We start from the raw sequence: 24,984 nt of genomic DNA, 5'->3' as shown, positions 1-24,984 counted from the left end.
CAAGGGGGTGGAGGTGGGGGGGAGGGAGGCCCCAGCAGCAGGGCTGATGGTTGGGAGGAGGGCGAGATGGGAACCTCCCCGTTCACGCCCCCGGCCTGTTTTCCTAGCGCCCCCTGCTGCCAGGTCCCCATGGCTGGGACCCAGGGGAGGGACACGAATTATAGCCAGTGGGCTGGCTACAGGCAAGGCAGGGCGGGCACAAGGCCTAGCGAGGGTGGCAGACAGGAGGCAGATTGAGAGGCGCAGGCTAGCAGCGCGCTGCGGGGCGGAGCGGCTGTTGCAGACTCTGCAGACAAGGAGTATCCTGGTTCTCAGAGAGACCTGGGCTTAAGCCCTCCTTGCCCCACACACCCTGACATGCAGGAGTTGATCCCTTGGCATAATTCTCTACCACCCAGCCCTGAAGTATCTGAGCAATGATGGCCGTTGGGTAGGGTAACCGACGGCCCATTTACTCCTTCATCCGCTTTGATTGTTTTCTACAGATCACTAGGTTCTTCCAGCAGAAAGTGCCCTGGCTAGAGCTGAGCAAGGATGGCCCAGTGGTTAAGGCACTGGACTGGGACTCAGGAAGGCTGGGTTCAATTCCTGGCTCTGTCACAGACTCCCTGAGTGAGACCCTGGGCAAGTCTCTCTGCGCACCTCAACTCCCCATCTGAATTAATCCTTCCCTTCCTGACAAGGCCGTGACGTTCATCATCGTGCGCGAAGGGATCAGATACCATGGGGACCCCAGGAGGGTAGAGCGCCTTGGTACAGCTTCTCCAGAGAAGAGCCCCCACGGCTGCTCCAGGCCCTACTGCCCTCCTCAGCTCCATTCTCCGGCATGGAAAGGCCTGTCACCTCGCACATCTGAAGCTGGAACATCCGGCGCTCCTTCTGCGTCTCCTCGGCGATCTCCGCTGGCGACGGCTCCGCCTGGATGAGTCCCGCTATCCGGGCTCGCTCCTTCTCCTTTTCGATCTTTGCTCTGGGGAGGCAGGACAGCCAGAGGCAAGAGTCAAGACCGATCCGACCTCCTGTCCGCTTGAATTACTCCGTAGTTCTTGTTGGCAAGACCCAATCGGGAGAGGCACCCACTGGGAGAGGCAGAACTCAGAGCTTCCCCTCCAGCCAAATCTCCCGCACCTGTCCATGCAGCCCCATCATAGAACCATGGGGTTAGAAGGGACCACAAGATGCAGGATCATTCTCCACAGCGCCTCCTGCTGGGAGGAGCTGGGAGATTCCCCCAAGCCAGCACTCCTGCCCCAATCTCCTTTCCGAACACCCAGATGGCATTAACCAGCGACTTATGCTGGAGCCCGGCCGGTCGGGAGTGCACTAATTTCCAGCCAGCGACCTCGTTCGCTGCCAGGCTCCAGCCACCTCCCAAGCTGCAGCCCCCACACAAAACCCCTTTGTTTAGAGGAGGAGGATCAGCCTGTTCCTGCCAGAGGCAACGGGACTACTTACACTTTGGTCTCATAATCCTTCCAGGCCTTCTCAATCTGCTTCTTGTAATCCTGCGACACAGAGAGAGCAGCAGTTAGTGAAGTCAGGGACCGATTCTACATGGCACAGAGCAGGGCTCCCTCCCTCCCGCTCCCGCCAATGCAGAGCCGGGCTGGACAGCACTGGAGCATCTTTTGCTATTCTTGGGTTAGGCTCTATCCACAGTGTGACGTTGCACGTCCATCTGCTTTATAAAAATATGTTTATAAGTGTGAATCTGACAGAACTGGAATATGCTTTATGCAAAAAGTCTCTTGTAAGGGCTCATTACAAAGTTTATAATCTACTGAGTGTGGGCATCCTATTGGTATGAACGTATCACTCTTGTAGCTGAAACTAGGAATAGGAAGGTTTCAGAGTAACAGCCGTGTTAGTCTGTATCCGCAAAAAGAAGAACAGGAGTACTTGTGGCACCTTAGAGACTAACAAATTTATTAGAGCATAAGCTTTTGTGGACTACAGCCCACTTCTTCGGATGCATATAGAATGGAATATGAAGTAGAACTCTGAGGTCCTATTGTAATTATCCAAAGTGTGGGCCATTACTGGTGGTTTGGAATCTTGATGGCGCCAATTGACGAGGACAATTGGTTGGAAATGGTTTATTTACCTGCAGGCCTTCCTGTGAACGGGCCAGCCCTGGAGGAATGGAGCATGTCACCTGATGCGGGAATTCATCTTAACCTGGTGCTTTTCCATTTAGGAGGAGGGGTGGAAACCCAGAGACACAAAAGATTCCTGCCTTGTGCCAAAGATACAAAAGGGGGTGGAACAGAACAAAGGGGGTCCCAGTCATGAGAGAGCCCCTGCTTTTCACCTAAGACATCTGCTGGAACTAACAAGAACTGTACCAGGGGAAAGGATGGGCCCAGACTAGGAAGGAGTCTAGTCTGTGAAAGACGCTTATTGGAACATCTTCGAGAGCGAGATATTACCTGTCATCAGTTTCTTAATGTATTAGGTACCAGGGGGTCGCCTCTGAAGAAGCGGGTTTTTTACCCATGAAAGCTTATGGCCAAATAAATCTGTTAGTCTTTAAGGTGCCACCAGACTCCTTGTTGTTTTAATGTATTAGGCTTAGACTTGTGTGTTTTGTTTTATTTTGCTTGGTAACTTACTTCTGTCTGTTATTACTTGAAACCACTTAAATCCTACTTTTTATACTTGCAGACAAATTATGAGTTTACCCTGTATAAGATTTATTCAGAGGAAAATGGATTTATTTGGGGTTTGGATCCCATTGGGAGCTGGGTGCTGGAGGCAGGTAACCTGCTGAGCTGTTTTTAGTTAAAGTCTGCAGCTTAAGGGGCGTGGACCAGACCTGGGTCTGTGTTGCAGCAGGCTAGTGTGTCTGGCTCAACAAGGCAGGGTTCTGGAGTCCCAAGCTGGCAGGGAAAACGGGCTCAGAGGAAAATTCAGCACGTCAGGTGACAGTCCCAAGGAGGTCTCTGTGACCACTGAGAGACCTTTTGCATAAAGCATATTCCAGTTACATCATATTCACACTTCTAAACATATTTTTATAAAGCTTACGGAGTGCAACATCACACACAGCCCCATCCATTCACCTCCATCCCGGCCTGCCAGCCCCCTACCACTGTGGTCCTGGGCTCCCCACACATTTCTGACTCCAGCAGAGCACAGACGTGGAGGCAAGACCCAGCAGCACTGCAGCTCCTAGGCCACTCCACCCCATGGTCAGGGGGGACAGAGGTCGGGACAACCCCCTCTGCTCAACACCCCCACCGGTCAGGTGTCAGAAGAGACTGCCTGGCATTCTTAGCCCCCTTCCCCAAAGGATGGGGAGGGAGAAGATCACGGGGTCCCCAGCCCTGCCCCACCACCAGGTACAGACCGGGTCACACGAAGGGAGACACTTTAATCAGATCACAGGGCAGAGACGGAACCTGCAGAGACACCCACGCGAGCCTCTGCCCTTCGGGCCAGTTCCAGCCAGCAGCGGAAGGCAAAGGCAGGGATGGATGGGAAAACGTGGCGGGTCGGGAGAGAAGCGGTTTGTTGAGGGACAACCAGCTTTTCACGCTGCAGGAGACCCCAGAGCCGGAGTCCTCAGCCCAGAGGGACCCGTTTGGCCGGTTCCCTCAGGGTGCAGCTGGGAAGGAGCCAAGGAGATGGGAGCAGAGAGCCAGGGATGGGGGCGGGAGTTGCGGTTACTGTTTTGCCAGCCTTCTTTCTTCCCCCTCCCTGCACCCCCAGGGAGAAGGCTCTGCACACCCAGGCCTCCCCCCTTGACCCAGGTGTACAAGACGCTAGACATGACGGCACCCAAATCTGCCTGACCCGGGGGGCCGTTTGCAACTCGCCCATGGGCTGCAGCTGTTTCAGCCACAGCTCCGAGCTGCCCTCCGGAGAACGCCGGTGCAGGACTGGCCTCCAGGATACCCCGTGCCTGTCGTGACACAGCGCGGGTTGGAGGGGGACAGGTTCCCAGGGCACAGGAAGACGCGTCGCCTCTTCCCCAGGTATTAGCAGACTGGGGCCTGCTAGGAGCTGTAACTAGGAGAGCGCAACAGCCCTTCACAGGCTCTAGTCCAGTAACAGCTGCCAGCAGGGGAGAGGCCCCGACAGGAGAAGAGACGAGAGTTAAGAGGTTGCTTTGGGGGAAGGATCATCTCGTGGGGGAGGCCCTGGACTAGCATCCAATCCCTGCCTCTGCCGTAGGCTCCCTGTGTGACCTTGGCCAGCTTTAAATTGCTCCGTGCTTCAGCGTCCCCGACCAAACCGGGGACCAGTCTGCTCTACTTCCCCCATTGGTCTCTCACTCCGTGTCTGTGCAGCGCCCAGCACAACGGTCCCGGCTCTCAGCTGGGATCTCCGGGCACGTATAAACCACACGAGACTATTACTAACCCCACGTCCGGGAGCTGCTCTTTGGTCTGGTCACTGCGTGCCCCGCTGCAGGGCTGGCTGTGGCCGATGGACCGCGTGACTTGCTAGGCAGCTCTGTCTCCTTGCGGTGATCGAGGCGCGGAAGGAAAGTGCTTTGGCTGAGATGGGAACCCTGACCCTTTGTTAGGGGAAAGGCAGGGCACGCCGAGGGGAGGGGACTGCTCTGAGCAGGCCATATCCCCACCCCGGTGGATGCCTCGTCGTAACATGGGGACGGGGAGCTAAGGAGGGTCGGGCCTTTCCTTTCCTGCCTCCCCAGATCTGCAGCAGGGCGTCTCCCTCAGGAGGGGAGCCCATCTCCCGCAGGGCTCCACCTGAACCAGTGCAGGCCCTCACAGAGGTGCTGCAATCAACCAAGGAGGAAACACAGGGGAGCCACCTACCACAGGCGGAAGGACCCGCTTCTGGCATGGGATTGGACACACAAGAGTCAACCCCAGACAAGGACACAGCAACATGAAACGGCAGCTGGACGGAAGCCGTCCTTCCTGGGCTCCCCCCTGCCATCTTGCGTCTCCCACATCAAGGGCCCACCACCTGAGCGGGATCTTACCAGCCGGCCATCTTTCAGCTGCCCCTTCAACAGGCTCTCCAGGGGGAAGGAAACGATGTTGTTCAGATTCTGCACCTGGAAAACCCAGCGAAACAAGGAGTGGTTACAAAGCGGCTGGTGCAGGCCCCTCAGCCCCTAACTGCACCTGCTGCCCAGTCACTGCACCCATGTGACAATAGGTTTACCAGCAGTACCTTATTCACCCACTAGGTGCCCCCATGCACTGGAGTTCCAGGCAGGGTGCGACCCCTGGTAAACAAGGGAGACAAAACCGGTACTCAAGCTAGATAGGGGCCTGTTGGTGTGTGCAACTGACTACAAAGGAACCGCCCCTGCGGATGGGTCCTGGAGTGCGAACGTTCCCTGCTGAATCTGTAGCTGGAGGTTAGTGGACCCACTGCACAATACTCCCTTCATCTCAACCTGGGGAAGGACATCCTCTTGTTGAGATAGTACGTGGGCTGTATTTAAAAAGCATAGCCACCAGGCTTTGGCGGCATGACTTCCCTGTGGCAGGTTGGTCCGTAGGCCAGCTGAACCCTGCAACTAATACAAGAAAATATTGCTCTGGGCTATTCATTCTTTGTATCAGAGCAGTGATTGAAGGCCACAGAGATTAGAGCAATGCCAAACACATATACTGAAAAGAAGGTCCCCGCCCTGACGAGCTTACCAGCCAGGTCCAAGAGGAGAGACAACAGAGGGATACAACAACCAGACAAGGAAGAAACACCGGCTAATGGCAAGTTACCATCAGTGTAATAAGCAGTGCTCACAGCATACCAGCAGCCTGACTTTAGACCCATGTTTTGGAGGAATCACAGCAGCAATGGGTTTAAAGGATTGTCTTACAATCGGGGCTTCTCGGCATTATGAAGATCATGGCTTTGTTACACTTGGTGTTGCGCAGATACTTAGTGGGAAACAGAGAGTCCCTGCCCAAACTGCTCACAATTGAAATGGTCCGACAAAAGAGCAGGTGGGGAAACTGAGGCACAGAGCAGCAAAGGGGCTTGCCCAAGATCACACAGCAGGTCAGTGCCAGAGTCAGGCCTCCCGAGTCTGAATCCAGTGCCATCTCTACCAGACCACAGCGCAACAACCCTCTTCTCCTCCCAGGACAGGACACACACAGGCTACACTGCACCCTGCAGTGTCAGGATCTAACATGTCAAGCAAGTCCCATCCCTGCTAAGCGTTAAGAGCCAGGCAGGCTCTGGCCACCTGGAGAGCTGGCACGGATTTAACCGTTAAGATGAGGGGAAGGGCCCACTTTGTGCCAGATGTAGCTGATTAGCCGGGGATGGCTGCAAGATGTGGGGCTGTTACCACAAACCACATCAGTGGGAGGTTAGTCCAAGCAGCCCCCCAACCCCCATGCCACCATCAAAGCAGTTCTCCAGCGGCGGCGATCAGCACAAAATTAAACGCTGTAGCAAAGAAAGCGAGAAGCTGCCAGCACCACTGCAGAAGCCACTTCCCAGCATCGGACAGAACCTGGAACGTCCCTCCGGGCAGGCTTCCAACGGGACGCCAGCTCCCTGCAGCCGGGAGAGTTTCGGGGGACAGGAGGGGAATGGGGGCAGCGTGAAACCATCACTGGGGTTCCTGTGTATCCTTCACCAGCATCTCTCACGTGAGCGGGGGGATAAGCCGTGCTGGAACGTGAAGCCACAGCTCTGGTCCCACATGGGGTGTTTCCCAGGGGTGTGGACGGGGGAATGGGAGGGTTAGGACAGCAACTTCCAGAAGCTCAGAGATGGGGGGCAGACACGAAAGGCCATCAAACATTCTGCACTTGGTGCTGTGTTTTGCCTGCCAGCCAGGAAGCTCAGCTGCAGAGGGAGGACGGACTCAGGAGATCAGGGGTGAATTCTTTGGTCCCAGCCCAGACTGTGTGTGATCTTGGCCAAGCCATTGGAACGCCCTGTGCCTCAGATCCCCATCTATACAACAGGGATCACAATCCTGCCCTACTTCCAAGGGGGAGGATAAACTCCTGAGTGTTTAGGAGATGCTCACGCAACCTGGATTTTAAGCTCTTTGGGACCGGAACCATCTGTTTGTACAGCACCTAGCACAACAGGGCCCTGACCCACGACTGGGGGGGGTTCTTACCCACAGCCCCAACGCCTGTGCCTTTTGAACCCTCACCAAAGAGTAACACGTGATGCCGGCCCATTGGGATAGCCACCACTGATTCCCCCCCTTGACATTTAGCACTTTACAAAGGCTAATTAACCCTCACAACACCCGGGGAGACACACAAATGTTGTACAGGGGGGAAATTGAGGCACAGAAAGCCAACATGACTTGAGAACGTTTGTAGAGAGTCAGCAGCGGGGCTGGGAAATAGAACCGAGGTCTCCGGAGTAGCCTTCCCACATGGTAACTATGACGCCACTCTCCCTCCCAGAGATCGGAATGGAACCCGGGTGTCCAGATGCCCAATCCCTGCCTACTCTAGCCACTAAACCACCACGCCCCATTATGAAGTGGGTTTCGGGACAGGGGAGCGGGAGACCATTGGCCAAGGTTTGGATGTGGGGGAGAGGGAAACACTGGCAGAAAGAGAAAGTTAAAGCAAACCCAGAGGCCTCGGCTCACAGAGTCCGTGGAATCTGTGTCTCTTTCCAAGACGACGTGGGGAAGAGGAAATACTACAGGGAGACTGGGGTGGAGGTACATAAACCCTGCCAGGAATCTAGAAAGGAGCGGGATACGTTGCACTGAGAAAACACGATTTGCTGCTGAAAGTTACAAGCCTGCACATGCCCAGCCAGGCCAAGGAACGCAGCCGGGGACCGGAGCCTGAGCTGCGACCCACCCGCAGAGCGTGGCCTGAAACCATCGCGCTCCGAGGCTCTGGGGGGCTGACTGCAGGGGGCAACTCTGAACACACTTGCAGTGATCACTGCAGGGGCCGCCCCACTCGCCCAGGCTCAGGCCTGGATTGGAGCCCACGCGTAGGCCGGCTTTCCAGGAAGGTCCCCAGGACCCTATTTCAGCACTTTTCTCTTTAATCTGCTCCACTTGCTCAAGTCACTGCTCCCCCTCCCCTCCCTGAACACTTGACTGTGGCCTGGAATGGCGGGGCTGCGGGTCGGGAGTGAGGGGCATGGCCAGAGCTGTGTGGGTCGGGGTGAGGAGGGAAGCCCAGCGCTCGGGGTCAGGACTCAGGGCCGCGTTGCAAAGTGCGGGGGGGGGGGGGGGGGGCGCGTCGATGGCCCCATCCGCCCAGTATGTGGCTCTCAAGCTCTCACCCCCGTTTCATAACCCGGCTTTCACCAAGCGACCGGTTGTCAGAGGGGCCAGTCCGGTTCCGCGGCAGTCAGAGGTTTGCGATAGACTCCAGCAGAAGCAGGATCCCGCCCGAGTCTCCACGCGTCCGCTGCACTCTCCCCGCCCGTAAACGAACAGATTAAAGAGCATCCCCTCCCCCACAGGCAGAAACACCTGGCGCTTTGCCCGATCCCGGCCCAGCTGTGGGCGGGGGGGGGGGGGGGGGACCTCCCCTGCTTTGTGCTTACCCGCAGGGGAGGTCTCGGGAGGAAGGGGGGGCGACTGGGCACGATGGGATTAGAACCATTTTAAACCATTAGACCAGGACTCCTGGCATCAGGGCACTGACGCCTGCCCAGTCTACCCCGGGGGACCCACGTGCCAAGAAGGCCTGGACCACCCCAGTGCACTGGCTCAAGCCAGCTGGAGCGAGCAATGCCCTCCTGGCACCAGTTGACAGCACAGGGTACCACAGAGGGGTCATGCCTTCCTGCAGAGTGCTATGCAGTAGGGGGTAGGGTGCCAGGAAGTGGCTCACCCCTCTTGCAGGGGCGAGAGGCAACGTTCCCCCCGTCTAAGCATTTATACCACACCGGGCAGCAGACAAACAACAGGGTCAGCAGCAGGACACAACCATGTGGCCACAACAGGGGAACGCAGCTGGGAAAGGCCCAGGGGACAACAAGGAGCAAACAGCATCCTCCCATCTTGAAAGGAATCCAGGTGCCAGCACATAACCTTTGTACCCTATCTGGGTGCTCGCTTGTCTCACACACACACACACACACACACACGCTTCTCTGGCCTGCAGGGATTCACATGCCTGGAAAAGCATTGGGAGCGGGGAAGGGAGCAATTACGAAGGTCCCACTGTGTGTCTATTTCACACCCCTGAAGCGTGTGACTGCACAGGAACGGCGAGGAGTGCCTGTGTTTGAGTGGAGAGACTCGCTCTACAGCAGATCCCTCCCGCTAACCGGGGGAACCAGTTCTACGCCTTTCCCAGGACAGCTCCTAGCAGATCTCAGCTTAGGAGAGCTCCGCTGAGGACCAGGAGCGGGTGGAGAATTTCCAGCCAAATGAAATGTTGACCCAAAACCGAGGAAAATTTCACAAAGCTTTTTCTCCTCCTCTTCCCCCCACATTTTCTACCAGTGCTACTGGATGCCTTTGCTTCAATCTTCCCTTTAACAGATCTAGGGGGAATGCTGCCGGAGCTGTTACGCCAATGCAATCGCACTGACTTCAACCAGGGCGCACGGGCAAGAGACCAGGCTCTTCCCACGGGCAAGCCCTAGGGCTTTGCATCCGGATTTCTCACTGACCCAACTTCCTCGGGGTGGGGGCTTGTTATTCCAAAGCCTCATGGGATCTGGTCTCTTCTCAGCACAGATTCCACCGTGCAGGGACTGAGAGGTCTTGAAGGAACCAGATTTCAGGTTAATTTGGCCTCAAGCAGTTTGGCATTAAGACTCCCCACTCCCTCCCTGTTTAACTGAGTTGATGTTCTACCAATTGTCCCCACTCCCTTCCTTCCAACTGGCCTTGCTGTGTTTCGATTCCCTTCTGGGCAAACAGGATCATAGATGCTTTTGATGTGAAACAAATATCGGCCTCCTCCTGCCCCGAGTCCATGTCCCAGCCAGGGTAGAGGATATTCAACAAATTCTACACTGCTCGATTAAGTGAGCGACGAGGCGACAGCATCCATGGGGTCCTTGATCTTTCCCGAACCCGGAATTGGCTGGGAGAGTTATGGAGACTTTCCTCCAGCTAGGACACGAGAGGATGCCTGCGAGACTGACAGGGAATTGGACCACGATGGCTTTCAAGCTTATAAACGACAGTAACGGCCAAGAAAAGCATTTGGTTAATTACCTTTCCCTGGGTTCAGCAGTACCGCGTTGGGCCCAACTTAAGCTAAACTCACGAGGAGATTTGCACTGCCAAACCATGCCCTATTGTCACAAATGCTCAGATACCGGAAAGGTCATGCTGCAGGCTAGCCCGAGATCGGCTCCTGTATTGTCCGTGCAGCGTGTGCTTGCGCCTTTTGCCCTGGGCATATAGACCTGCCTCCACATCATTGTACTGGGGGGGAGGGATAGCTCAGTGGTTTGAGCATTGGCCTGCTAAACCCAGAGTTGCAAGTTCAATCCTAGAGGGGGCCATTTAGGGATCTGGGGCAAAAATCTGTCTGGGGCTTGGTCCTGCTTTGAGCAGGGGATTGGCCTGGATGACCTCCTGAGGTCTCCTCCAACCCTGGTATTATATATGATATGAACTCAACGTTCCTGCCTGGACACGCAGCTACATGAGCCAGTGCGTATGCATGAACGGTACCCTCATGCCCCAGGCAAGTATTCGTACAAACAGGATGCGTGCACATAGACCCCAAGGGAAGCACACGCGTGTCTGAGGTCTCCTTATCCCTGTAGGTCTGTTCATGCATACGACATTTAACGTTAACATGACCTGACACAGGTGGAGCAGGCCTCCCTGCAGCGAGAGCTGTTGGTTACAAGAGGAAGTCGGGTTTTGCCACCAGCTGAGAAACAAGACAGACACTTTCCCCCTCAGTTTTACTGACGTTGGAGCACGTCCGATCTCTATGGGGGAGACGCACAAAACTGGCCCATTTTCAAAATGATTTTAGAGCAGCCGGGGGTCTGAGCCACAGAGCGAGACCCAGACAGAGATCATTCCCCCCCCAGAACTCAGGAACGTTCACGTCATCCCCCCACCCCCAACATTTACGCTTTCAGGGATTAACCCAAAGGTCACTGACCTCCTCCCTGGTCACCAAGACGGGGAGCCTGTGGAAGACATGGGGTGCAGGAGTTGAGAGCAGCAGCTCCTTACCAGGTTCTTGAAGAGCGCGGTCACTTCTCTGGTGAAGACCGCCAGGTTCAGGAAGCCGGTGGAAAGCTCGTGATTGTTCTGGGACAGGTGGTTGTTGCCGAAGTTCTCCAGAGATTCGCTGTACTGCTCCTCGTTCTCGACGTGTGCTGCAGGCGGAAGGAGAGGATACCAGTGAAACCAGGACAAAGGTCTACAGAGACTCCTCGTGCCGGCAAAGAGCAACAGTGACGTTTCCCCCCCAGACAGCAATACTGTTCAGTTCCCTACAGCGCCTCCTGCTGGGAGAGGCTGTGAATGGCCAGATCCAGCCAACGCGCCTACTCCCTTTCTCTCTAGCGCCCCCTGCAGCTAGTGCGCATGCGCCGTTCTCTACAGCGCCTCCTACTGGGAAAGGGAGGAGGAGCTAGGGATTATGAGCTCCACTGTGAAGAGAGAGTGAAAGTTCACGAGACGTCCCAATGGCCCAACCCCAGGTGTTGATGAGAAAAGATGCAAAAGCAAGACAGAAAAATGGAATTAGTCCAAACAAAAAGGCCTCCTGCTAGAACTCAAGGCCTACGTTCAGATCACACCTGGCAAATGACAAAACATGGGACTGGAAGTTAAATGAGCCAAAACTGGTTTGCGGGTTATTAGGCTTAACGGGGAGGGGCTAGTCCACCCACACTCCCTTTGAGGTCTTTAGAGAAAGACTCTGGGGAGAAAAACTGGCTACTGGAGCGAGCATCACCATCATGGCCACCACCCCTCCATCTTCTGGGACCCCAGGCCTTCATCAGCCTAGTCAGAGGTGTCCTGACCACAGCGGGCCAGAGAGACAAGGTGCCACAAGTACTCCTGTTCTTTTTCCAGATCACATCGTCACCACCGTCAGCTCCAGCTGACTCCCAGCCACCATCTGGGATGTGAGACTTTGTTAAACACACATCCAGTGTGTCCTTTTCTTAGCCCCCCCATCTTATTTCTTCTCTTCCCCCCACCCCAAACTTTTGGCCTTCTGCCAAGCCTGTAGATTTTGCAACACTGCTGTGAGACGGTGCCCCAAAAGAGGTAGCTAAAAGCAGTGCCCTAACCCCACCCCTCGGATACTGATAAAAGTTTGCCAGGTCTCCGAGTAGCTGATCAGACCGCGTGCTGGGTCTGTGCTGGGGTTGCCAACTTTCTAGTCACACAAAACCGAACACCCTAGCCCCGCCCCTTCCCCACAGCCCCGCCCTCACTCACTCCATCCCCCTTCCCTCCATGGCTCGCTCTCCCCCATCCTCACTCATTTTCACTGGGCTGGGGCAGGAGGTTGGGGTGCGGAAGGGAGTGAGAGCTCTAACTGGGGGTGCTGGCTCTGGGGTGGGGGGGATGAGGGATTTGGGGTGCAGGGAGGGCTCCAGGCTGAGGGTTGGGGCCACGGGATTCCGAGTGCAGAAGGGGCTGCGGGTTGCGGCAGGAGGTTGGGGTGCAGGAAGGGGCTCTGGGTTGGGGGGCTCAGGCTTACCTGGGTCAGCGGCACAGCGGGGCTAAGGCAGGCTGCCTTTCCTGGCACCGCACTGCAGCTGTGCGCGCCCTGGAAGTGGCCAGCATGTCTGGGTCCTAGGCGGGGGGCCAGGAGGCTCCACACGCTGCTCTCGCCTGCAGGCACCGCCCCCCCAGCTCCCATTGGCTGGGAACCAGCCAATGGGAGTGTGGAGCCAGTGTTCGGGACAGGGGCAGCGTGCGGAGCCCCATGGCCCCCCTGCCTAGGAGCTGGACCTGCTGGCTGCTTCCAGGGCACAGCTCAGTGCCAGAACAGGTAGGAACTAGCCTGCCTTAGCGCTGCAGTATCGCCAATGGGACTTTTAACGGCCCAGTCAGCAGTGCTGACCGGAGCCGCCAGGGTCCCTTTTCGACTGGGTGTTCCGGTCAAAAACCACCCAAGCATGAGGTCCCATTGCGCTAGGCGCTGTACAAACAGAGTAGTAGACAGTCCTTGCCGTAAGGAGACGAGACAGACACAGGTGGGGTACGTGGTAGAAATCACGAGCAGAGTGACCCAATGATGGGAGTGAATGGCATGTTAGTACCACCGTTGGTTTGTTTTTTAAATGGGTGATTTAGTTAGGAGAAGGGTCAGCTACGTGGGAAGGGAAGATGGAGGTGGGGCAGGGGAGAAGAGGAGGGTGAGGGGGCAGGTGTGGAGCACAGCTGTGGTGCAGAGATGTGGGGGCGGGGAGAGGTGCTGGAGCAAACCAGCCAGTCACAGTGCAGAGAAAGTCCAGTCAAGGCCATCGCAAAGGGTCTGAGGTCACTGAGCAATGACATCAGAAGGTCTGAGGGTCCCTGCTCTGGCTTGGCTACTTCTGCAGTTGCTCCCACCAGCTGGAGTCTCTGGCTGGCTCCTCCCGGCAGCTCCCCATCACCACCCCACACATGGCTGGCGGAAGGGGAGGCACCACCACAGTCCTCATGCCTGCATTGGCTGCTTCTGCAGCTGCTCCCACTAGCTGGGGATTGAGGAGTGTCTGATAATCTTGCCTCCTTAATCTGCGCCTGAGTTCCCCATAGATCAGACGGGGGTTGGGGGGGTGTCACAGCACTTCCCTGTCTTCCCAGGTGTGGCGGGAGGATGGACACACTGGAGAAGATGCAAGTACTTCACAGGTGCACCAGGGGTTGCAAGTACAGAAGAGATCTAGGTAGGTAGGTGATCAGAAAAGCAGGAAACTAGATACAGATAAGTACTGGAGTCCAGGACAGCTGTACAGGCTTCCCTGCTGTGCCCCTCCACCCCTGAACTGCCCTGTTGCATCGACTGAGGGGTTGTAATAAGAAGAATGGGGAAGGGGGGGGTTCAGAAGGATTTTCACATATGTTGTACCCAAGAGTACACATTAAAGGACATTATTTTAAATTTAAAATAAACCCCCAGCCGTGATTTACAACCATTAACCTCTTTCCACCCTCACCCCACTCCTGGGAGGGACGTCACCCTTGTCACCACCCCGGGGAAAACCGAGGGAGGAGGGCGAAGGGCGATTTTGGTCACCCACCTGGAGGCACCTGGTTTGCAGAGGCCCCTACTGAACATCAGGCCCTTTTAAGACGTCTCCGGTTGGGCGTCCAAAGACACGAGCCGCTTGTTTTAAAAATCTCGATGTAAGTAACGTGCCCAAGGTCACCCAGGGCTAGATTCACACAGAGGCTTTGGCATGGGGACACTGAGCATCGCTGAGCCCAACGGGTAGGCACTGGATTCACAAAGGCGGAGCCAGGCTCCCAGTACAACGGCCGGGGAGAGTTGGCGTCTCAGAACGCGATTCGTAGAAGCCAGCGCATTAGCTGGTTCCTCGCCGAAAATGGCCCGTGGGAGGGGCCAAGGCACAAGGCATGTGCTAAGCCCCACCCCACTCTTAGAAACAGGCCCCTCCCTCTGCTTGGATTCTCTGCGACAAGCTCTCTTGGGGTTTCAGCAAGAAAGCCAAGGCTGGGAGAGGACCTCTCTTGTAGCCCAGTGGTTAGGGTACTCTCCTGGGGAGACCCCCAATTCAAGTCCTCCCCTCCAACCACTGGGAGGAGGGATTTGAAGTGGGATCTGCCACCTCTAGGGGGAACGCCATAACCATGCGATAGTCTGACCTGGGTGTGACGTTGCACTCCAGATGTTTTATGGAAATATGTGTATGAGTGTGAATATGATGTAACTGGAATATGCTTTATGCAAAAGGTCTCTTGTAAGGCATCATAAAGGTTATAAACTACAGAATATATTCTCCTATTTGAATGCATGTATCATTCTTGTATCTGAAGCTAGCAATATGAAGTATAACTCTGAGGTCCTAGTATAATTATGCAAAGTGTGGGCCATTAATGGTGGTTTAGAATCTTGATGGCTCCCATTGACTAGGACAATTGGTTGTAAACGGTTTATTTACCTGCAAACCTTCCTGTGTATGAGGGCCAACCCTGGAAGAATGGAGACTAGGGGTCTTACAGTGACATGTGACCATGTCACATGATACTGGAATCCATCTTAATCCTTGTACTTTTCCATTGATAAGGTGGGGGTGGAGACAAGCACAGACAAAAGATTCCCGCCTTGTGCCACAGCTATAAAAGGGGGTGGAGCAGGACAAAAGGGGCTGCCAGTCATGAGAAAACCCTTGCTTACCACCCGAGAAGTCTGCTGGATCTAACGAAGACTGCACCAGGGGAAGGATTGGGCCCAGACTAGGAAGGCGTCTAGTTTGTGAAAGAAGCTGATTGGAACATCTTTGAGGGTGAGATACTACCTGTCATCAGTTTCTTAATGTATTAGGCTAAGGCTTGCGTGTTTTGTTTTATTTTGCTTTGTGACTTACTTTGTCCTGGCTGTTATTACTTGAAACCACTTAAATCCTACTTTTTATACTTAATAAAATCACTTTTTTTTATTAATAAACCCAGAGTAAGTGGTTAATACCTGAGGGAGCCAACAGCTGTGCATCTCTATCAGTGATACAGAGGGCGAACAATTTACAAATTTACCCCGTATAAGCTTTATACAGAGTAAAATGGATTTATTTGGGGTTTGGATCCCATTGGGAGCTGGGGGTCTGGGTGCTGGAGACAGGTAACCTGCTGAGCTGTTTTTAGTTAAAGTCTGCAGCTTTGGGGGCGTGGTCCAGACCCTGGGTCTGTGTTGCAGCAGGCTAGCGTGTCTGGCTCAACAAGGCAGGGTTCTGGAGTCCCAGCTGGCAGGGAAAATGGGCTCAGAGAAAATTTCAGCACGTCAGGTGACAGTCCCAAGGGGATCTCTGTGACCGAACCGGTCACACTGGGGTTCCCTCAATCTCTCCTGTTGAAGCTGCCCTATGACCCACCCACCCCACTCTCCCCTTTAATCCCTGACCTAGAGGTTCTCCCCCGCCACCCCAGGGCTCTGTGGAACAGGCTAACTCTGGGGAAGGGGGAGAATTTGGCTCAGCGAGATTCTCCAAAGTTCACTGCTCACTGCCAGGAAACCAGGGGACTTATTTGAAAGCAAAAGCTGTTTAATTCAAATCGGATTTCCCAGCCTCCCACTGTTTGCAGCTGTGCTGCCCAGGGGCGAGCTCGCCGGACGCTGCCAGCCCAGGAACCCAGCACCAGACACTACAAAGCATTTTCCAGCCCACTTAGCATTCAAAAGCCGAACTCGCACCTTTAATATTTAAAGAGGCTTTAGAGTCAGCGGAACATTTCCTCCCCTGCCCGCTAAGAGAGAACAGCTGGTGTACAGCATGGGGACTACGTTAATGCAGAGCCAAGAGAATGACTTGCGAGAGCAGAAATGGATGAAGGACTTTGGCCCAGACCTGTAGCTGGGGTGAATCCGTTCCTGCCAGCTGGGCATAGGGCCCTCTCTCATTTCAAGACACCATGACAAGAGATGGCAAAAGCTGGCATTCTTTAGTCTTGAAAGGAGGAGATGGGATTGAGACATGAAGGATCACCAATCAGTGTCTCTATTCTACCCCCTCCTGGAACAAGCGCGTGTTCCGTTAGAGTAACGGCCCGTCAACTCAGTTCTACCACTTGGCCTTCCGTTCACAGGCCCAGTGCCTGGCCAAGAATTACACCTCCTGGTGCCACTGGATGGTAACTATTACAGGTGATTAGCTATGGGAATCATTCCTCCTTCAGGAAGGATGGAGCGCTGAAGCCCAGGACACCTGGGTTCTACAACTAGGTTTGTACCATTCCTAGTACAATAGGGCCCTAATCTTGGATACTCCCCTAGGCACTACCAGAACAGACAATAAATCCTTGTCTTCTACTCATTTCCTCTCTGCCTTATGTCATCATTTAATGCCCCTGTGCAAGGTGGAGATTTCCCCCAATTTTACACATGGGGAAACTGAGGCACGGGTAGACGCGTGTTGCCCAGGGCGTCTCAGACACAACATCAGGGCAGGGAAGCAGAATACAGGATATCCAGATTACAATTCTACTGCTTTAACCACTAGACTGGGCTCCCTCTATTTAGAGCAAATTAAATGGAAACACTATTCCACTCAGCTGGTAGCCTGCCTGTGCGGTCCCCTGCCATCGGGAGTCCCGGAGTACAGCATTGCAGCTGGATTTGAATAATTCTCTGCTCTGGAATTACTGCTGAGATCGCCTGCTGCGAGATCTGATCATCTGCAGGGGAAGGAGCCCTGCACTGTCATCAGGCACAGTTAGGTACTCAGACACTCGTGACGAGAACCATAGACGCACCTGTCTAGTTAGAAGATGCATGCAGCAGCGGGTTCAGGTCCTTGCCGAAGGCCGGATAGCCGCCGAGGAATGAATGGCCTGATTGCATTTGTGATTGTACAGAGCCTAGCACAGCGGGCCATGACTGGGGCCCCACGGAGCAGCCGCAATGCAACGACTGCACATCCTAACCTGCAGCCTGCATGCCAGGGAAGCGCTTGGCATCAGCTGAGCAAACCAGGGGCAGCCCCGTGTTAACGCCAGAGCAAGGTGCCTGGGGAGAGTGGGGGGAGGTTCTTCTAGCCCATCACAGAGGGTGACTGCACGGCGTCAGATCGCAGGCAATGCTGTAAGCACCTGCTGGTCAGAAACCTCCCCCTCCAGGGCAGTCACACCCCCGCCGCCGCCCCTCGCCCACCAGTGCGTGCCACCGCCGCTGGAGCAGAACTTACTGAGCCCGGAGACATGAATGGCTTTCACATATTTCCTTATCCTCTGGAGGATTGCTTGGTCACCGTCCAGGCTCTGCAAAGCAAACACAAAAGACTGTCAGACTCGCCGGGCAATGCCGAGATCGCCCCCCTTCCCCCTCTCCACCAACCACTGCACAAAGTCCCTTTGAAGCGCCCGACACTTCGTCATGCAGATGTGCCGGGCAGCTGCCAACACACCCCGGGCTTGGAGAGGAGCTGGAGGACTCCCAAGCCACGGGCTCTGGCTAGACCAACTGGCATCGGAGTTCAGCAAAGCCTCTGCCAGATCCTCGCTCATTTTATACACAGGAGCCGTGACCCTCCCGTGGCCAGACAGGTACATTGAAACCAGCAAGCTCTAGAACATGTTCGAGCCAGAGGGCCTGTCTCAGGTTGGTGCTTTGTGGGATAAAGGGAGACGAAGCACAGCCAGATACTCTGTCTCTAATTACATGGACTATCACCAGAGTATCAGAGCAACTTCCAACCCCCCTTGGGAGGGTGGAAAGTCTCATTATCCCCATTGTACGGATGAGGAGCAGAGGCAGGGAGCGAGCAAGTGACTTGACCAAGGTCATCCAGCATCTGCAGCAGAGAGAGAAATTGCACCCCGATATCCAGAGTCCCTTAGCCACAGGGTCAGCCTTCTCCAGATACACAGGCCTGGCCCCTCAGCACCTACTTACATACTCACAGCATCTACGTACCCAGGTTGGCATGTGTGTCACCCAGAGGTGAAAGTAAGGTGGTCTGGTCCGGTAAGGTGTACCGGCAAGAGCCAGTACACAGCCGACCGTACTGGCGGTGGCCAGAGCCCCGGGCCCTTTAAATCGCTGCCAGAGCCCCGCTACCGGAGCCCTGGGGTAGCAGTGGTGGCCAGGAGCCCCAGGGCTCTGGCAGCGATTTAAAGGGCCCGGGGCTCCTGGCACCAGCCGGAGCCCCGGGCCCTTTAAATCACCACCAGAGCCCCCGGGCTCCCAGCCTCCACTGCAGCTACTGCTACCATGGGGCTCCGGCGGTGATTTAAAGGGCCCGAGGCTCCCGGCCACCGCTACCGAAGCCAGAGCCCCGGGCCCTTTAAATAAACCGAAGCTGCCAGAGCCCTGGGGTAGCAGCAGTGATTTAAAGGGCCTGTGGATTTAAAGGCCCCGCCCCTTCTGCCCGAGGACCCGGCCCTTCCACCCAAGGAACCCCCCCCTCCCACACCTGCTCAGGACCCCAGCCCTGCGTCCCTTAAGTTACTTTCACCCCTGGTGTCACCTCAATATCCCCATGGCACAACACTTGCACAAGTCCCTTTTCCCCAGATAAATCGGTCACACAAGTTATTTGTCTGACAAGTTTTGCCTCCGACCCTCACTCCCATTTATTGGCCAGGATGTCACCAGATTCATTCATGGTTCCAAAAAAAAAAAAAAAAAAAAAAGGGGTGGGGGGTTACGGGCGGGGGGGGGGGGGGGAAGAGAATGAGGAAATCAATGAAGGATTCTCCTCTCCAACCTGGCCTTTGTCAGTTCCCCAAGTCAGGTAGTATCACTCCTGGCCCCTGGCTGGACGCATACGTAACTAACGAATGCAGCCCAGAGCTCTGAATTTGACAAACATACAGCTTGAAATCCCACTCCAGCAGGCCCTCGAGCATCGGCGCTCGGAGTCCGCTCCCCTCGGAGTCCTGCGCTCGCAAAGGGCGAACGCCCAGGGAAAGCCAACACTCAAACCTCCCGGACCCAGCCAAAGAGAAGTCGAACCAATGCTTGAGACCGTTCACCCGCCCTCGGCTCTGCCCGGAACCTACTGCTCCGTACAGCCCTGTGCCACCCAGCACGTGGGCACTAGAGAGCAGGGACGGAGATTTGAGACAACCTGATGCTGTAACAGTCAGAAAGGGGCAGTGGCGCTCACGCCCCCACCCACTCCCCCAAAAAAACCACACACACATCCACCCCACTTCTGCTATCTGAAGGACACAAAGGAAATTAAACGGTGGAGACACAGGACTCTCCTGTCCTCCTATCCTGCTCCATGGGGCCCCTCTGGACTCTGCAGTAATGAGTGAGGACTCAACTCCCTTGAGCTGAAGGAGAATCTGCCAGTTAGAGCAGCACTGGGACCTATAGGTATTGCTTCAGCTAGTGATCAGCTCATCCCCCTCCTCGGGGGATTATACCCAGAGCCCGGGTGCTTCCCTCTACCAGTCCGGGAAGCGGGCACTGCATTCTACCCAGGAACAATTCATGATGGCAGAAACCTTCAAGGTCAGATCACAGCCAACACCGGCCAGTCGGAGCCATCACAGACAGAGGAAGATGAAGGTTTCCTGGGGCCCTGGGCCAGAGCAAGTGGGGACCCCACCCCAGCCCTTCCACCAGCAGTTCCGCACCCTCTGCCTGCAGCTCCGCCCACAGCCCCACCCCTTTCTGCTCCTTCCCCTGGACCTCGCCCCTGTTCCACCCAGGGTCCCCCCCATTCTGTCCCCTGCTGCGGCCCCGCCCCTCCCTGCCCCCACTGCAGCCTCAAGACCAGAGAAGCTCAGTCCCTGTGCCACGGCCCCCGGCCGCAGTGGGAATGAGAGCTCCTCAGCCCTGAGGCCATGGCATGCACCGAGAGCTCCTCCAGTCAGTCCCAGGACCTCAGCGGGGGTCCGGGTGCTGGGGCTTCCCAAGTGCTTCTGCTGGAGAGAGGGTCGGGGGGCACTGGGGGCTTCCTCTGCTGGGGAGTGGGATCAGGGCATGGGGGCTTTCCCCGTCCCGCCTGCTGGGGCCTCTGGGCACGGGCCCCATAGCTAATCTGCCATTGATCACAGGGGAGAGACAGGACGGTCCCTCCCTGTATGACACAGGTGCAACCACTCCCTGGCCTCCTGCATTCGGCTCTGGGCCCCTCGCTGCCAATCAGATATCGGCAAACCAGAGAGGTGCCCAAAGCAGCGCAACAGAACTGATCAGAGAGATTGATCCCCGGGAGGGAAAGAGTTAACCGTAGCTTGGCTGGATGTCAGCCAAGGGCAGGCATGAGAACAGTCAACAAATATTTGAAGGGCGTGAACGTCAAGGAGAGAGAGGGATCATTTGGGGCGTAACCAGCAGCAGAACTGGCCGCGATGGCATGAAGGCAGAGAAGATTCTCAGACCGACTTCTTGACAGGGAATCCTTCCCCCCCAAGAAAAGGATGGAAGCCCCGATAGCTGGGCTGGACAACAAGCACTGTATGAAATGTTCATGCACCGGCTACAGACGGCCAGCGAATAGGTCCTGTCCGTCTCAGACTTCTGTGACAGAGACTGAGGCAGACTGGCTGGCTGGCGCCCAGCTCCCTTCTCTCCCTATCTGTGGTCCCCCTCTGTCAAACTTTACCCTCCCAGATAAAGGCACCACTCTCTCGTGACGTCCACGTGGTATCACTGCACGGTGGTAGCGGCTGCGACCGTGAGGCCTTCGCTTGGTCTCTCCCGTCCCTTTAAATTCTGCTAACTTCAGCTGTGCAGACAAGTGCTTTGAAGCTGCAGCTCGGGCGGGATTTGGGCTCGGACGCCAGTCCCCTTTGGAGCCTGAGTCGCAACTTCAAAGCGCCACCAACGCAGCTATTTTCAGCGTTCGCGCGAGCCGAGGCGGTCGACCCGGGCTGGGAGGCTCGCTGCCGTGGGCTGGGAAAACGTACCCACCATTCAGGGGCCTGCTCCATGGAGGACTCGCACACTCATGGAGATTTTACTTTCCCGCTCTCGTGGTTTTCCCTTCCCACCCGGCCTTAGATGCCGCTGAGAGCACACAGTCACTCTCTGCACACGTTGAAAATGCAGCTGAATGCTAGCTCAGACAAACCAACCCCACTCCCACCACGCCCGGAGGACCCCGGGGCACTCCTGAAAGCTCTAGGGATACCGGCCCGTCCAGCAAAGATGAGGAGCGGCTACTCTGGCCCTGGGCTTTCCCCCAAACAAGGCTACTGCTCGGTTCACGTGCAAGCCAAGAGCCACGTCCAGCCGGCTCACTGGCAAACTCTAGGTCTCCAGCTCGTACCACTGGCCGCTCGGCACACTTGGGCAGGATCTTTTCTACACCTCTGCCTGCTGCCTCACTTATTGCTGATGAAACAGGGGTTACTGCTGGCTCGCCCGGCAGAGTAAACACTGGTTGGGCCAGCTCACCCACCCCACTCCTATGGATGGAGAGGATCCTCAATGGGTCAATGGGGGTGTCAGTCCCAAACTCATTTATACCAGCGTCAATCCAGAGCGACTCCACTGCGATGCATAAACAGGGCCATCTTGAGTAGGAGCAGAGAGCTTATTTTACTTCTCTATTTGGCACGGGTGTGACCGCTGCTGGAATACTGTGTCTAGTTCTGGTGCCCACAGTTCGAGGATGTTGATCCATTGGAGAGGGGTCAGAGAAGAGTCACGAGAATGATTAAAGGCTTAAAAAAAAACCTGCCTTATAGTGAGACCCAAAGAGCTCAATCGAATTAGCTGAAAGAGAGGTTAAGCGGTGACTCACTACAGTCTGTAAGTACCTACATGGGGAATGAATATTTAATAATGGGTTCTTCTAGCTACCAGAGGAAGGTCGAGCACGATCGAAGGGCTGGAAATTGAAGCGAGACAAATCCAGACTGGAAATAAGATGTACATTTTTAACAGCGAAAGTAGTAACCCGTTGGCCAATTTACCAAGGGGCGTGGTGGACTCTCCATCACGGACAATTTCTAAATCAAGACAGGAGGTTTTCCTACACGTTCCACTAAAATGAATTATTTTGGGGAAGTTCTCTGGCCTGTATTAGCCAGGGGGTCAGATACCCAATCACAATGGTCCCTGCTGGCCGCAGACTTGGAGGCCTCAGAGTTTTCACCGCACAAAGTTGCACAACCACATCACAGGGAGATGGGTCAAAAGAGAAGAAATAATTAGCGGCAGGAAAGGCAGCAGCTGGCTCTGCCCGAGTGACAAGGCAAAGGAGCCAATGAGACAGACTAACAAAGGAGCCCTCGCTCGGTTCAGCCTCTGACTGTATCAACAGCAGATGCTACAAGTTACCTTGCCTGGCACGCACAGGCCTCACCTGGCTGGAGAGGCAGGGGAAGGTACGGCAGCCAACTTGTCAGGTCTGAACTTGCTGGTCCAGACGCAGGGAAGGGAGGAGGGACGCCCCCTGGCTCCAGGAAGAGAAGCCACAGGCAGGAGAGATGCAGCCAGTTGCACCCCTGCTCAGCGGATTCCCAGCTTGGCCTCTCCCCAGGGATGCGATTAGCTGTTTCAGCTTCTCACCCGGATGAGGTTGGCTTCCCCCTCCCCGGTGCCTGCACGGAGATCAGCTCAGCCACAGAGATTCCCATAAAGGAGCCTTTCCCTGGAAAGAGGAAAGCGTGTGTTGGGGGAGAGAGGAGGCCGGGGAAGAGACAGATCTGCACCTGCAGAGAGAACAACGACCTCCCAGAGATGCATTCGATCCAGCACTGCTTCATTGCTACCAGCCAACCTTCCAAGGAGCTCTCATCCCCCCTGGGCATTTCAGCTCTCAGCCGGAGGACCCTGACTCACTTCCCACCTCAGGAGGGAGGAGAGGGCGGCGCAGCATCTCCACCAACTGTCTCCGGTGCTTCTCCTCTGAACTTCCCTCTTTATTGTGAGCCATCAATGGGAGCCATTCTTCACCCCCCATCGTTCAATGAAGGAGGAGACGGTTGGCACCGCAGACGCGGCCAACTGGCAGGAGTGCCAGAGCGGAGAGCGACAGCGGTGAAATTTCAATTAGCAGCAGCAAAGCCAATACTGAGCGAGAAGGGCACAGGCATCTCCGGGCCTGGGGTGCTGCACGGGAGACAGGGGAAAGTCTGAGGCTACCGGATGCAGGGCCAGACTCCGATCTCAGGGACTAGGCCGCTGTCAATCTGGAGTAACTCCCCCAAGCTCAGAGTCCGGCCCAGAGAATAAAGGACGTGGCAGATAAGGAGAAGACTGCACAAAACGATTGTTTAGCCTGGAAAGGGAAAGACAGCAGGGAAAGGTGGGCTTGTGATTAAGGCAAGTCACTTGACCCACCTTGGGTCTCTGTTCTTAAGTTAAAGATGGGCAGAATAGTCTTGTCTATTTAGACTCTCTCTCACTACGTACAGCTCCTAGCACAACATGGTCTCTAGATGCAACCCCAATACTATTATGGAGAGTAAAGTGAACGCTGACCAGTGCTTGACCCTGTCCCCTAATTAGGAGGCAGGCAATGTCGTCCAGCAGGATTCCTCCATTCCACCATCCCCCCACCCGCCTCTTTCCCGCTCACGCCAAGTCCTTGCCTCTGAAGCGGTTGCATTCTCCTGACCACCAGAAAGGTGCCACCGACCACGGCACGGCCATGGGATATGAAGCAAAGGTATATTACGGTCGCACCTAGAGGCCACAACGGAGATTGGGGGCCCTAGGGCATCGGGTGCTGTGCAGAAACATAGCGAGTCCCTGCCCCACAGAGCTTGTGGCCTGACAAACAGAAGGGAAGGGAAGCCACCTAAAAGCAAGGTAGGGCCACCACCTTTAGCAGCTTCGTTGATGGGGACACCTTCTCCTGCACAGTAGGACTCTGAAAGGGTAGGGTGCTTAGGGGGTGCTCTGAAAGGGTGCCTGCTCCTCCCCTTTCAATCTCATTCACTCAAAGGAACACTCCCGCAGCGTTCAAGGCCCTAAATTTGACTCACTTTAACCATTTCACCTAACATCTCTAACCCCAGTGGCTAAAACCCTGGACCTTCCCCAGTTAAGCCACACAAGACCCCCGCCCCCGTGGCAGATAGTAGCATCCCTTTTTTCCAGGTGGGGAAACTGAGGCACAAAGCCATTTAAGTGACTTGCCCAAAGTCACACAGCGAATGAATGGGAGAGCAGGGAACAGAATCCCCCCTGCACAACAGCTCCTCTCAATCTTTTCTGCTTCTCAGTAGATCATCGTTAGAGCTGGCCGACAGTTAAAATACTGATTCCACTCAATTGAAACGTTTCAGGGCTCGTAACAATTTAATCAAAGCTTTAGCCAGGGAATTGTCTGCACATGTCACCGTGACTTTTAGATTGAATTCTAGTATAAAGACAACAGTCAAAATATTTTGATTTAATAGGAAGTTGAAGTGTTTTGACCTTTGCCAAACAAAACATTTACAATATTCCCAACTGTCGGGTTTGGGCCATTTCACGTCATGGACGATACCACGCTATCTGCTTTTCGGCCTCATTGCGG

At 55.3% G+C, this 24,984-nt stretch overlaps 1 protein-coding gene across 1 annotated transcript in view; it reads right to left on the bottom strand.

Annotated features, from left to right (window-relative positions):
- Positions 1-24,984, bottom strand: part of ASAP3 (ArfGAP with SH3 domain, ankyrin repeat and PH domain 3) — a 66,922-nt gene that overhangs the window by 35,528 nt on the left and 6,410 nt on the right. The window contains exons 2-6 of the mRNA XM_054011968.1: positions 17,740-17,812; positions 11,102-11,247; positions 4,958-5,032; positions 1,456-1,505; positions 844-970 (exon numbers count right to left, since the gene is read on the bottom strand). Coding sequence (XP_053867943.1) covers positions 844-970; positions 1,456-1,505; positions 4,958-5,032; positions 11,102-11,247; positions 17,740-17,812 — 471 coding nt within the window. The remainder of the gene's footprint in view (positions 1-843; positions 971-1,455; positions 1,506-4,957; positions 5,033-11,101; positions 11,248-17,739; positions 17,813-24,984) is intronic.

This window comes from Malaclemys terrapin, chromosome 22 (genome assembly GCF_027887155.1).
Source record: "Malaclemys terrapin pileata isolate rMalTer1 chromosome 22, rMalTer1.hap1, whole genome shotgun sequence".
Classification (NCBI taxonomy): Eukaryota; Metazoa; Chordata; order Testudines; family Emydidae; genus Malaclemys; species Malaclemys terrapin.
Note: the sequence above shows the minus strand (reverse complement) of the source record. Positions and strands in the feature narration are given on the sequence as shown.